This window comes from Columba livia, chromosome 3 (assembly GCF_036013475.1).
Source record: "Columba livia isolate bColLiv1 breed racing homer chromosome 3, bColLiv1.pat.W.v2, whole genome shotgun sequence".
Classification (NCBI taxonomy): Eukaryota; Metazoa; Chordata; class Aves; order Columbiformes; family Columbidae; genus Columba; species Columba livia.
The window spans coordinates 51,301,800-51,315,495 of record NC_088604.1 but is presented as its reverse complement, the minus strand read 5'-3'; the positions used below and the strand labels follow the sequence as shown (position 1 = coordinate 51,315,495).

At 39.5% G+C, this 13,696-nt stretch overlaps 1 protein-coding gene across 1 annotated transcript in view; it reads left to right on the top strand.

Moving 5' to 3' along the window:
- The first annotated feature begins 629 nt into the window (after positions 1-629).
- FRK (fyn related Src family tyrosine kinase) overlaps positions 630-13,696 on the top strand; it is a 55,028-nt gene continuing 41,961 nt past the window's right edge. Inside the window, exon 1 of the mRNA XM_005507462.3 lies at positions 630-1,644. Within this exon, the coding sequence (XP_005507519.2) occupies positions 1,214-1,644 (431 nt within the window). The 5' untranslated portion in view covers positions 630-1,213. The remainder of the gene's footprint in view (positions 1,645-13,696) is intronic.

Sequence of the window (13,696 nt, the reverse complement as noted above, 5' to 3'; positions counted from 1 at the left end):
GGTTTTGTTTGACCTCTTATCTGTAAGAGTTTAGCTCTTATTGAAATGCCAACACATGGTGCAGACAAGCTATCTCCTGTGCTTCCCGCTCCAAACATTACGTGTCCCCCAGGCTGTGGTGCTTTCCAGCTGTTATAAAGTTTGTGCTGCACTGCTGGGATGTGGCCGATGCCTCTCCAGGCTGCTTTGCTGCATCTGGATCCAGACACCCGTGCTCAGTCTGCATGCCAGGTTATAGGTGCTTTACAAATGGAAATATACTGGTCAACTTAATTTCATTGGCTTACTTGGTGACTGGAAGACAGATATTATTTTTATATGTGGTTGTATAATTAACTGATCACCTAGAACAATTGTTTGGCTTGTGCCTCTGTTTCCCTAAAATGCAGAATAAAGAATGAATTAAATTCTATTGCTGTATTACTGTTAACTCCATTGATTTATTTTTACTTCTAAGAAGTGCCAAACCCAGCTCAAAACAAAACAAAACAAAAAAGCCATAGGACTGGTTTGAACGGCAGGTGCTCAGCGGGGAAAGTGCCGGGGTGTGAGGGAGAACAGAAGCCGCAGGTGTGCTCCAGGTGAGGGTGTTTGCTGGTCTCGGGCAAGCAAAGGCTTCCCAGCAGGAACCGAAACCAGCTCATACCAGGAAACAAAAAGAAATATTCAAGGTGTCCACGTCGGAGACTGCTAAGGAAACAGGCAGTTTAGCTTGGTTAATCATTACCGAGACAGAATTTACAGACGTTCACTGCTGATCATATGACAGGACTACACCTGAGATAAGAAAACACCCATCCCAAGCGGCAGGAGTTGAGAAGCCTCCCCTGCTTACGTGTTCTGACTTCATTATTTTGCTGTGGAAGAAGAGGCTCCACGCTCCCTTGTTGTTCCCAGAGCTCAGCCCAGCGCAGCTGTTGTGTTTCTTTTCTGTTCTAAAGAGGAAGTGAGAAATTCCCTGCACATGTGCTCCGGCATTTGGATACTCAGGTTTCACTCCAGATCCAGGAGCTGCCTGTAATGAGCTCTCAGTGGGACTCAGAGAGGAGCTCCCAGCTGTGCCAAGAGTTGTTTCATTCTGTGCCAAAAGAGGAGGAAGAGAAGAAATCCTACAAAAAGCTAAAATGTTGATGCTGCAAAAATTGATCTAAGAGTATTGCAACTGGGAAAAGCGAAAGAAAAGCAGACATAGGGGAAGGCACAAGGAAACAGGATGGGAAACTTTTGTCAGAAGCACTGCCCCTGTTTGGAGCCCTACCTCCCATGTTTCTTCTCAGAGAGAGACGGTGAGCAGGATGAGAAAGGTGGCCAAGTCTTCGCCAATGTTGCTGTGGTAAAGCATGACTTCCAAGCAGGACAGAAAGACAGAGAGAGTAAGATAAAAGGAAAACCTTTACCTCCACTGCCTGGCCAGCATCTGGTGAACATTTGCAAATTTGTGGCACTCTTTGACTATGAGGCTCGCACTGAGGAGGACTTGAGCTTCCGAGCTGGGGATAAGCTTGAAGTGCTTGATGCGTCCCATGAGGGCTGGTGGTATGCGAAGCTCCTCCTGCCAGCAGGGTCAGTCCGTCCTGGCTGCAAGCTCCAAGGCTACATCCCTGCCAACTACATAGCTCCTGACCAGAGCATCGAAGCTGAGCCGTGAGTACCCCATGTACCACACACTACAGTCTCTTTCCTGTTAGATTAAATAGATTTGGGACAGGAGGTTATGGCCTTTAATATTTCTGTGTAGTAACCCTGCCACACTCAGCTTCTGGTGGTCCTACTCGTGATAACACCAGTTGGTATGTGCAAGGAAAAGACACTGTGGTCACAAGAAAATCAATTATTAAAGGCAGAGTGTTGAGGCTTTTGTTTTGGTTTAAATAATTTCCCTCACCGATATACCCCAATCACCTGTTTAAGAAGCATCTGGGAATATCAGGTGGGTATCACTGTGGTGGTTCATTAATTTTATTTGTATAACAGTCAGTGTGTGTCAGATGTTTCCCAGAGAGTGAAAAGGTATGACCCCCGACCCAAACAGGGTTCAGCCTGACCAGCTGCAAAGTTATCAATTAATTAGAGCTTCAGGAAGTTAGTTTACATCTTTAACTCTTCTTACAACTTATCTAACAGATAAGTTTTTTATGGTTTCCTCCAAATTATTTGTCTCTGCTCTGGAAACAAATCTCTACTCTCAAGACAAACTCCATTGAAGTATGTACTGCAAAGGGCAAAAGAGTGGATATAGCAATGGAGTACAAATTATTTTTGTTAAACTTTTACAGAGTTCAATTATGCAGCCCATGTTTTTCTGCTCTGTCAAAACATGTCCAATCTTATTTAATATTAAGAACTAGAGCAGAAATCACACAAAATCATTTACTTGGCTCCCTAGTGAGGGTGAGTAAAGTCTGAGTCAGCCTGGGATGAAGGGTTACTTATGTGTGTTACAATCAAAGGCAGCGTTTGCTGAAGTAGGTCTGACCGCAGTTCCAGAGGTATGTTTTGGCAAAAATGACCAGTGTGGAAAAAGACAGCAGAAATGGCATTCATTATTAGCCTCAGAATTAATTTTTACTTTAGATGGATGATGTTGCAGCTTTTCAGTTAAATCTCATTTGGACCTGAAATACCATCTCTGATATGATCTGCCCACTGTACTGCCAAGGGCTGGAATAATTGGGTCAGATTTGATTACGTCAGTCTTTTATCAGCTCTAGGATTTGTGCTAGAGACATATTAGGGCAACTGTAAGATTCCTCTCTAACCTGAAGACCCTAATTTCTGGAGTTTGACCAGCTGTTTTTATTTCTGTATTCCAGCAGACAAACCTTTCAATGATCATGTTCAAAAGAATTCCTACAATTGCTGAAAGTAATCTGCAGGGAGGGCATTTTTTGAACCACTAGAGTAATGGTGGTAGGTTCTAATTCAACTCAGCTTGGCCTTTGCTCTCCTTCAAGAACTAGTTTTATTTTAAGTAATCTAAGATTTCTGCTTGCTGTTAACACTTTAAAAGTAATTTTGCTCAGTTATAAAACAAAGCCTGAGCTCTTAAGGTCCCTCATATCTTTCTATGCCTACAGCATCAAAGATGGAGTTAACTTTGCCAAGTGCATTGTTGCATAACCTCTGTTTTATTCTTGTTACAGAATGAATTTTAGTTTTATTTTACTCTTTTAACATAATTTTCTCCCTTTATTAAAAAAGACTAAGTTTCGGCAAAGGATTATACTTTATAGACTGTTAACAGAGGAGGAAACTGGGAGCTTTTACAGCTCAAATGAAGTAATTCCTCCAAAATATTTGACAAGATTTTAGTTTCGTACCAAAAGTGATCTGGCAAAACATGCTGTCTTTCTTCAGATTTCCTCATAAGTCAGTTGGCTTTAGTGATCTTTAACAAAAATAAGTATTCGAGACTGCCTGCTGTCAGGCCACACAAATATCCTTTCCTATAATCATAGACTAAGTTAGAAAGGACCTTTGAAGGACATGTGAACCAGTTGTCCCAATCCAAACATACCCAAAATAAAATTACACCCATTTGCTTAGAGCCACTTCCCATTAAGTTTTTCATCCTTATGGCAAGGATTTTTTTCACTTATATATAACTGGAATATTCCTTGCTATGATTTCCTCCAAGGCTTTCCTTTCACCCACTCTACATTTCACACCTCTGTTATTGCAGTGAAACAATAAGAACAATAGTAATGGTGGTATTTTAAAGAACTAGCCCTTGTTTTCCCTGCAGCAAAAGAATGACTATGGCAAAAGTTATTTTGATGTCTCTTTAATTAAAATTCAGTGCTTTAATCATATTATCTGCCTTAACTTTAAATTCTGTCATCTTTCTGTTTTGATTTTAATTAGCTCTCTCCTTCAGTGTTGGCCGCATGCTCATGGCAATGATATAGACATGATTGGAAATAAGCAAATTTTTTATTGCATCCTTCTGTCCTTTATATCAGTCCTTTACAGTCATAGCACAGAATGGATGAAGAATGGAACTCTTACAATCTCTGTCATATGTTCACCTGCCAAGATGCATATATACCATGTATTTCCAGCGTGTTGCTTATGCTTTGCCAGGCACAGCTGATCAACAGTCTGTGAGCTAGTTGAAGGCACATTCCGTAGCACCAGCTAGCTTCTGCATGCCTGCAGAGACAATGGGAATTTTAGCTTATTTCTGGACTGTATCTCCATCTCATTAGATCAATACAAACTGTCTAAACTGTTCTAGGAAACAGACTTGATTCATGATATGACTTTTAGGAAGACTGAGAAGAAAAACCAAACTCACCTTATTTCTTCAGTAGGTGATTTCAGCATGGTTGTATATAAACTTTTTTAAAAAATTGACGTTCATATGCATGCATGGATGCCACATAAATTCACTTAAACAAAGGGATAGAGTGGCGTGAAATATTCTGCATGTCATGGAATGACTTAGAAATGACAAGGCCACTACATAAATTTAGCCAATATATGCTTGAAAGCTGCATGCAGAGCAGTCTAATTTCTTTTGCTAATCATTTCAATTTGGCCTGTAGCCTTCAAGATGATCAACAAGAAAATAAATTTAGGCCTTTTTTATCAACATTTTGACATGGTCTGCATTGCAGAGACAGTCATAGATTGGTAAGTCCATCTGGATCTGTGTTGCCTATTCTGGCAGATGATAATGCAAGATAATTGCTTGTTCTCTACAAGTGCTGCAGCATACCATTTTGTCTCCTAGCTGAAGTGTCTGTGATTTTTTTCAGGGAGAAAGGCTTTTTTAAACTTTACCTTGGTAAGAAAGAGAATGAAGTAAAGTAAAAAGGAAAGTGAGAAACAGTTTTTCTTCCTAGAAGTCTCTTTGACTGCATTCAGCATGACTGAGGTAGTGCTGATAAGGTGGATCAATAACTGGTGAAAGGGCAGAAAGGACTTGCACTATCTCCATTCTGGGGAAAACAAAAAATAAATTAATACTATTAATAACAAAAGGAATTTTTGTGTATCCTTGGCTATCAGAATGTTCCCGCACAACAGAGGAAGAATGAGGTTTCTTTACTGTGTTGCTTTCTTCAGACTGTTTTGCTTTCCTCAGTTTATTGGTAGAAATTGTATGTTAAAATTTAAGGCACACTTTTTTTATATCATATTTTGTTAGTATATTTATATTATATAATGTAACTAGCTTATAGCAAAAGTGAAACACTTCTTATTTGTGCATGATATTTCAAAAAAGTTTCTCTTGGTTGCTTCCTTTTCCTTGAGTGATCCCTTCCAGTGTGAATTACTTGTATGAAATCACTAACATTCTGTGTGACTAGGAGGAGGAGGGGAAAAGGTAAATCTGTGGATTGGGTTCTGCCTGCTGCAGAATATATGCTGCAAAAGATTAAATACATCCAAGAAATGCCCACCTGCTACCATGAAGGCTGAGGAAACAGACTAATTAAACAAGGCCCTTCATTTTTGTATTTACCAGTAAAGCATCTTCTCACTGCTGACCATTTCTAGCACCTGCAGTACTCTCCCTGTCAGGGTGGAGGGGTTATGAAGGGGTTGGGCCCAGTGCCTCTGGAGGCAGGTGTGCACTCCTGGCCCACCTGGGATAGGTGGGACAAGGGGGGGATATGGGGGCGGAAGTGTTTGTCTAGCAAACCATAGCTGTACAGTGAACTTTCAATTCATGAAGAATTAAATCTGTAACTAAAAAATGTTGTTTTACTTAATACCTGACCAAAAGCAGACGTAGACTGTGCTAATGATAAATCAGCAACTGTAAGAACACTTGGTGCTTTACTTCTTTCTGCAACACAGGTAGCAGTCAAAACCACAAGCCAGATAGATTTTTAATTTCTAAGCAAGTTTGAGTGAGTTTGGATCTGCTGCATCCCATGATTTTGGAATGTTGTTCTTTCTGGGTTTAGAGACATAACATTTAGAAAAAGGAAAGCAAAAAATGCAATCGAAGACACAGTCACATAATTTACCTTGCATGTCCAGGAACAGAAAGAGCAATTCAACTAACAACAAAATCTGGATTAAAAGATATACATTTCCTTGGCAAGGAGTGTGACCTTCCTATCTCTGTACTCTTTCTGTGCCTGTTATTCTGCACTGTAAACAAGAACCATAGTAACACATTCACCTGCGCTTATTGCATTATTGCCAGTTGTTTTAACTAAACAAGAAAGTGACATAGTGCAAATTGTTATGGACAACAAATACAGCCCAGCTGTATGGTTAATTTTAATGAAGTATAATAATAATAATAATAATAATAATAATAATAATAATAATAATAATAATAATAATAATAATAATAAAAAAAACAGTGTTAGAGTGACATGAAATCTTATTTTCCTAGAGGAAAGGTGGAGTGTACTTAGAAGGCACTCTTGCTTGCCATGCTGATGGACCTGTTGACTGTTTATTGAATGTCAGCTTTATTCCATGTGTTCATGCCAACATTATTGACCCAAAATTGCTGTGCTGAGGGAAGTAAATCCACACAAACTCCTAGTAGATTAGGTCAAAGAAGATCACAGCAATTGCTTTTAAATTTTGCTAGTTTCAGAAATATTCCATATTTCAGAGGTATTCCCCAGCTGGTGGAAACCAAGCGCCAGACCTAATCAGTGAAACGTCACCAGTCAATTCCACAATGAGATTTTTAAACAACCATTTGAAAGCAGAAGTGACTTGTAGGTTATTTTTGTCTGTCTCAATAATTCCTTCACCTTCTGTGACCTGACTCATCTTTAACTATTTCACACATTGACTGAATCTGAGTTTCTGTACATGAACAATAAGGCATTCCCTGGGCTGACCTGTTTCAGACTTTCTGCAAAATCAGACTTATGGGGTTTCTTTGGTTCATGTGGGTCATTTTTCAAAGCGGTATTTAGAGCCAAAATACCTAGAGTATCTTTTTAAAGTGAAACCTTAGATTCTGCTGAACACCTCAGAAAACTGAATGTAATCCTCTGTGATCTCAGTGCGGTCCTTCTCTCCCACTCTTGTAATTCCTCTCTCTATTACAGTACAAACTCTGGAGGATACCACCAGACTCAGCAGTAGCTCTTGTACTGAAATGAACTTGTAAAAGCTGTTCATAGCTAATACGACTATGCAAAATAGTAGTAGGTTGTTCTTGGAACATGTTATGTTAAGTGTGAAAGCTATTTTTGTATAGTTTTTAGTAGAAAAGTTTACTGTATCACCAAAATCTGTTTTTTATAAGTATTTGTCTATTAACTCATAAAAAATTCAAGTATTTCTTTCAACAAATATGTTTTATGTATGCACATGTGTATACTTTATATATGTGCTTTTGTTTGTGCATGCAAATGTATGCACAAAGTTTAGAAGGCTGATACTTTTAAGACCATGTAAAACAGCCCCATGAGACATGATGTGTATTGCAAAGCCTGAAGATTATGCTTGTGTTGATTTTTGACCTGTTCACAGCATCTGAAGTACCCAAAGTTTGGAACTGCCATGAGTGTTTTGGAACACCTCTTTTGAATTTAAATGATTGAATACTAGAAAAAAATTGTTAATTTAATCACTTGACTTTAGTCATGATTGAGCATTCCAGTGCTGTCTTCAAGCACATCTCAAACTTTGTCTTAATTTCTGTTGATTTCTTAAATATGCAAAGATATACTGAACACAAAAGGTGATGGCTTACAGAACTGTGAAATGTCAGATTTCATCAAGTGCCAGCAGTATTTGCACATCCACATGTATACCCATGTCCAGAAAACATGTGCCTCTGCTCAGCAAGGTGGAAGGGATTATGACATTGTAGATGAACAATGCAGCTCATGCAAACTTGTCTAATTTAGGTTACCTCTTTTCTGGCAATGTGGTTTTCTAAATATGCAACATTGTCTATTCAAACTTGGAGAAAAAAAGAAATTTCTTCCTACCTCGTCTATTTGAGCTTAGTGTGTATGTTACATATTATATACTATAATCATTATTATACTAGTTTCCATTACCCCTGTTATGAAAGATTTGACAGTGAATTATGTGAAAGCCAGAAAAACCTGCAAACACCTGGTTGGCTTTTCTTACAGCATTCTGAAACCCAGGTGACCTTTACAGTACCTCTTAGAAAAATAAATCATAATGCTGCTCAGAATAACTCAGTGGTCTTGTTTGATGTTTTTTCTTCAGATTCAGTAGGAGTGTGTTGTGCATGAGCCTAGGTTAGCTGATTTTGAGCAATGCTGTTGGCAAAAACATCTGTCAGGTATTGTACAATGGTTACTGTTTCCTCAATAGCTGTCTCTGAGGTCTCTATGCAGGACAATGCAGAGCTGTGCAGTGCTGAGTGATCTCTGAGCAGGTTTAGAACTGGAAAATACCAACAGTTCAGTGAAGCTAGAAAGTCCTGAAGCTGGGCTGATTTTAAACAAACTCAGGTATCGCTGTGAAGAATTATTTTGTAACATGTAACGAGCACTGTTGGTTATAGAAGACTTTGGGGCTTTCTTTGTGTAGGATCATATCTGTACTGAAGAGATTAAGCCACAAAACATTAGAGATACCCTGTGAGGTCAAACCAATGGCCCCTTTAGCCCCGTTATTCTGTTTCAGAAAGGATTTTATGAAAAGTGCACAGGCCCATCCACTTTCTTTGATCTGTTCCCTTTGTACTTCACCAGAGGCTGGAACTGTTGTATAAGCAATGTCAGAGGGTACATCACTGCCATGTCTAATTACAGACCTATTGTCAAGTCTGTTTAGCAAAAGTGTAGGTGTTGACACTGCACAATTCTTTATTTCTGTCTGCAGGCAAAGGCCAAGCACCACAAAAAATCCTTTCCTCTCTGCAGAAAGTTTTCTATTCCTAAACAAGTGTTTGACTTTTTTTTTTCTGGCTTGGTGATTACCTAGTCATGAGTTATAAAAACAAACAAACAAAACCCCACAACAACCAAACAACAACAGCAAAAACAAACAAACAAACACACAAGGCACAAAACCACTACCACCAAAAACCTAAAACCTCTCAAGTAGGCACTAAAGGAGATGGCAGCACTGCACAGGTCCCTGTGAAATGCACCCGTCTGGTCCATTACACACCACATGTGTCTGCCCCATCTACCCTAAAGCACTCAAGTCAGCCTGGACTGCAAACCTCGGTGTCTTCACCCTCACAGATTAACTCATCAGTTCATTTTGCTTCCTACCAAAGGTGTAGAACTGAACCCAGGATGTGTACAGTTATTATCTTACAGATGTTATCTTCTAACAGGAGGCTACAGCAGAGATGCCTGTGTACAGCCCTCCCGTAGCCTAGTTTAGATAACATAGCATTTACTTGCACTTTAATTTTAAAACAGATTAGTAGAAAAAGATATGATTAGTCAGAATTCAGAATGTTTTTCTGTAATCAAATGTTTTGTTTCTTTTCAAGTTATGCAAACAATGTGCACATAGCAAAGAAAGAATGTAATTTATTAAATCTTATTTAAAAGAAGATAGAATATTATTCCGTATTTACTACTACATGTAAGAAGAAAAAGCATTTTTGGTGATTTTTAAATAGTGCTATATAGGATATATTTGAAGACTCTTCTTGTGTTAGAACTTTAAAAATAAAATATTAAACTTCTTAGTTAAGCTTATTCTTCATGGGAGTTTTATTAAATGTTGACATTCATAACTGCATAAGAAAACCGTAAGAGTTACAAGAAATTAGAATGGAAATCTACATCTTTGCAGTTTTCAATTCTCCAGACATGCTTAGAATTCATCTGGAAATAGCTTTTCAGATGATCAGACAAAATATTGATCGTGAGTACATTCCTTTATCAGTTAAAACAGATAGAAATACAGTTTTTCTGTGCTGGTGCACTAATCTTAATTAATGAAAACTGGAAAAACAAGGAAGTGAATTAACAATGAATGATGGTTCCAGAAAGGATTGCAGCGATTGACATTTTCATTACTTCTATGCAGACTAGTCTGTAATCTTTATTATTTTACATTATAAATTTATCTGTGGTAATCTTGGTAAACATTTTCCCTTAGTTTTCTCTCATTAAAGCAGATAGATCACTAGTTTCCTGAAAAATTAATAACATTTTTCTGAATTTATAGCACAAATGATTTGGTAGCACACTTTTCAAACCTCACTACAAAAGAAGAGAAAAAAAATATCTGAGACTCACATGTGGGAATGAATATATACCATGAATTTCAGAAATGATGAGAACTCACAAACCTCTATCTTCCTTTTGAAACTATTGATGTTGTAATTTAGTGGAATTCTCTGTGAGGGCATATGAAAGGAGTCTCTGCTCCTCTAAGGATATCTGGTCGAAGAAGCCATACACAAGGTCATACAGAGAGCAACCTGAGGGACAGGTGGGAAGGGAGGTGGTGATGAGGACAAACCTGCCAAGTAACACTCACTAATAAGGGTGTGTGGAGTGTGGGAATGTTTGTTTTTCAGGGAGATTATGTGAGGAGCTTGCCAATAAGGAAAGGGAGGGAGAAAAACACACGCAGGCACCAAACCTGACCTGATTAGTATTAACAAAGACGATAATCAGAAATAAACCTGGTTGGCCGCACTAGTTGTTGGGCTATCAAGAAACAGTAGGCAAACCCAGACTTTGCAACTGATAAGGATGCAAACCTAGGTGTCCAGGATGTTGGAGGAGGGTCTGTGGGGCTATGTCAAGTGATGAAGCGATGTTTGGGGAAAAGGGATCAGGGAGGAACAAAGCTGGGGTAGACAGAAAGGAATGTAAAATGGACTGTTGATGTGTAAACCAGGGCTGGTCAGTATGCTTGTCTGGCTGAACCCTGAGCCTGGTCAATGCACTCTGTCCTGTATTCTCATTAAATCCTTTTTTGACTATTTCTGTGCATAATCTTACCCTCTGTCTCATGTGTGGGTGCTGCAAAGGCCAAGTCTCAGCTACTAGGGGCACTGGTGTGACTGAGTACTGGGCCAGCAACTGGATTCAGAGCTTATTTGCCCCTGGTCCATGTTGTCAGCTGCTGGAGCAAGTGGAGTCTCAGTGCCAGATGGTGGAGCTGGAGGAGGGTCTCAAAACCAGCTGTTGGGGCCACCAGTGTGTGTGAAGAGAGTGAGGGTAACATGGACTGAGATCAGGGCAGGGATTCATAGTGAAGAGGGAGACTATGCTGGTATTTGAGAGGGGGAATCCTCAAATGTGTGTGTGTTTGGGAGCAGTGGGGAGGGAAAGAGGGAGAGGCGGAGGGATAGAGGCAGAGGGAGAGGCAGAGGGAGAGGGAGAAGAAGAGGTAGAGGTAGATAGAGATAGAGATAGAGATAGAGATGATAGATAGATAGGTCAGTAATGACCTTCTGGCTCTGCCGGCCAAAGAGGAGGAGCCCTCATCTGAGCCCTGTATGTGGGTGCTGTTGCAGACAAAGGCTTCTCTGTGTCAGTCTATGTGACTGGATGTGTCTGTGTGTCTCTGAAACGCATGTGCTCAGCTTCACCATTGGTGGAACCTGCAAACAGGAAAGTGGCAGCTGCATCCTCTGGCCTGGTCAGGGTCCCTGGGTCCACAGGCTGGGCTCTGGAAGCTGGCCAGGAGGTTCTTGGGCTGCAGCAGCTGGAGGAGGCAGCTTCTCCTAATGCCCCCTAGCAGCCTCCTTTACCCCCACTTCTAAAAGGAGAATCTTGGCTTTCTGTTCCTTTTACTGTATGATTTTCCCAAATACCTACAGATTTATGAATGTTTAGAAGTGTGTATATATTCTCAGCCACTAACAGGGATGAACCAGTGTTATTTTTATACATAGAAAATAATCTGATTTTTTTTGCTGTTCCAGAACGACAACTTGGTTGGCTTGGAAAGATACGTATTAATTTTCTGAATACTTCCAAACAAAGAGAAAATGACATCTTGTTCTTACTACAGAGTTAAAACTTTTAACTTCCTTTGATGCTGACATACCTTTATGACATCGTGTTGTGATCTCTTGCAAAATAAACCATGTGTGTGGATCTTGGGCAGATAATATACCCAGACTTCACAGGGGTAGAGAGCTGAGTATACTCTAGGAAAAAAATTCTTCACCGAAAGTGTTGTCAAGCCCTGGAACAGTCTGCCCAGCGAAGTAGTTGAGTCATCATCCCTGGAGGTGTTTAAAATACATATAGACATGGTGCTTAGGGACATGGTTTAATGGTGGATTTGGCAGTGCTAGGTTTGTAGCTGAACTCTGTGATCTTAAGGGTCTTTTCCAACTTAAATTATTCTGTGATTCTAGCTTTACTTCTGGAAGTCAGAGGTGTCTTTATTGTGACATCTTTCCCAGGTTGCCCTGAAAAATGGGAGACCATTTGGTTAAGAAAATTGTCCCCATGTGAACTATTCTGTCCTTCGGCTTGGGGTCACCTGGGGGTGCCAGACTGCACTGTGACTTTCCAAGACCCCTGGGGGTGGAGTGATGTGGTTGTTCTCCACTGAAAGTTGACCTGACAGAGGGCATAAGTGTGCTCAGGCTGCTGGGAATAGGCCAAGGAGTTACATGCCCAAGTGAATCTCCAGGAAAGAGCTCTGCATAAAATGGATGGAGAGATCTGCTCTGCCACCAGCATCCTGTGCAGCCAAGGGGAGCTTTTTGTTTCCAAGGGTTTCTGTATTGCTTCTCTACTAAGCTGAGTTTCCCTGAGAGAAAATAAAACAATTTCTCAGGAATGATTTTCTCAAGAAAATCAATTGAGGTTTTTGGAAGCTGTAATGGTTTAAACGAATATATGATTTAACATTTTCTTGTCCTTTTGAGTTTCCCTCAATGTTAAATCAATTTATGTTATTAGTGTGCTCTGTACCATGCTAACATTAAGGCTACCTCAAGGTTTCAACTTTGTTCCTCAGTTGTTATGAATAGCAGAGTTATTGCTACTTTTAGAGTATATTATGGTAGTATATCAGGACTTTTGTTCATGAATGTGTTAACAAATACATGCAGGTACCAGCACTGATGCAAGATTTTACAATGCTATTTGGAAGACTTTGTGCAACAGAAATAGGGCATGAGGAACAAATTTTATTTTATTTTTTAAATGAGTGATTATATGGCTGTATTTCACACCCAAAGTCCCAAAGCAATGGCCTTTAAAACCAATGGCAGACTTTTATTGTCTCCAAAGACATGCTGTTTTAGAACAAGTTTTAAATGCAATGAAGTCTTTATCCAGGTACAAAACTACTACTGGGAACAAACTTTAACTTTCTCTTAAGCTGGAAGAATATCAGGGACTTATGTAAGTAAAACACCACAGAAAAAGTAATACAATACAATTTTCATCTATAATTTATTTTCTCCTGTTGAAGAAGAACTTTAGAGCAGATTAAATAATACAACATGCAGATGACCGGTATTGTGGAGAATGAATGAAAATGTTGAAATTATGAAATAATGAAGTGGGGGCTTACAGGATGAGATATATTTATGGAGATTTCCTCAAATTAACTCTATCTAATTGTGATTTGGTGGCTACTTTATTATGTTTTGTTCCTATTGTACAAAGAAACAAGTATTGGATGAGCTATACTAATCTACAGAGCTGGTGCACTAGTCTTTTTAGTGCTGTCCCTACAGGTGAAATAGTCCCTTCCCAGTCACTGCAGAGTGCAAGAGTAGCCAAAGGTGCAATGGTTTGTCGTCCTGAAGCAGACTCAGAGCAAATTCATTTCC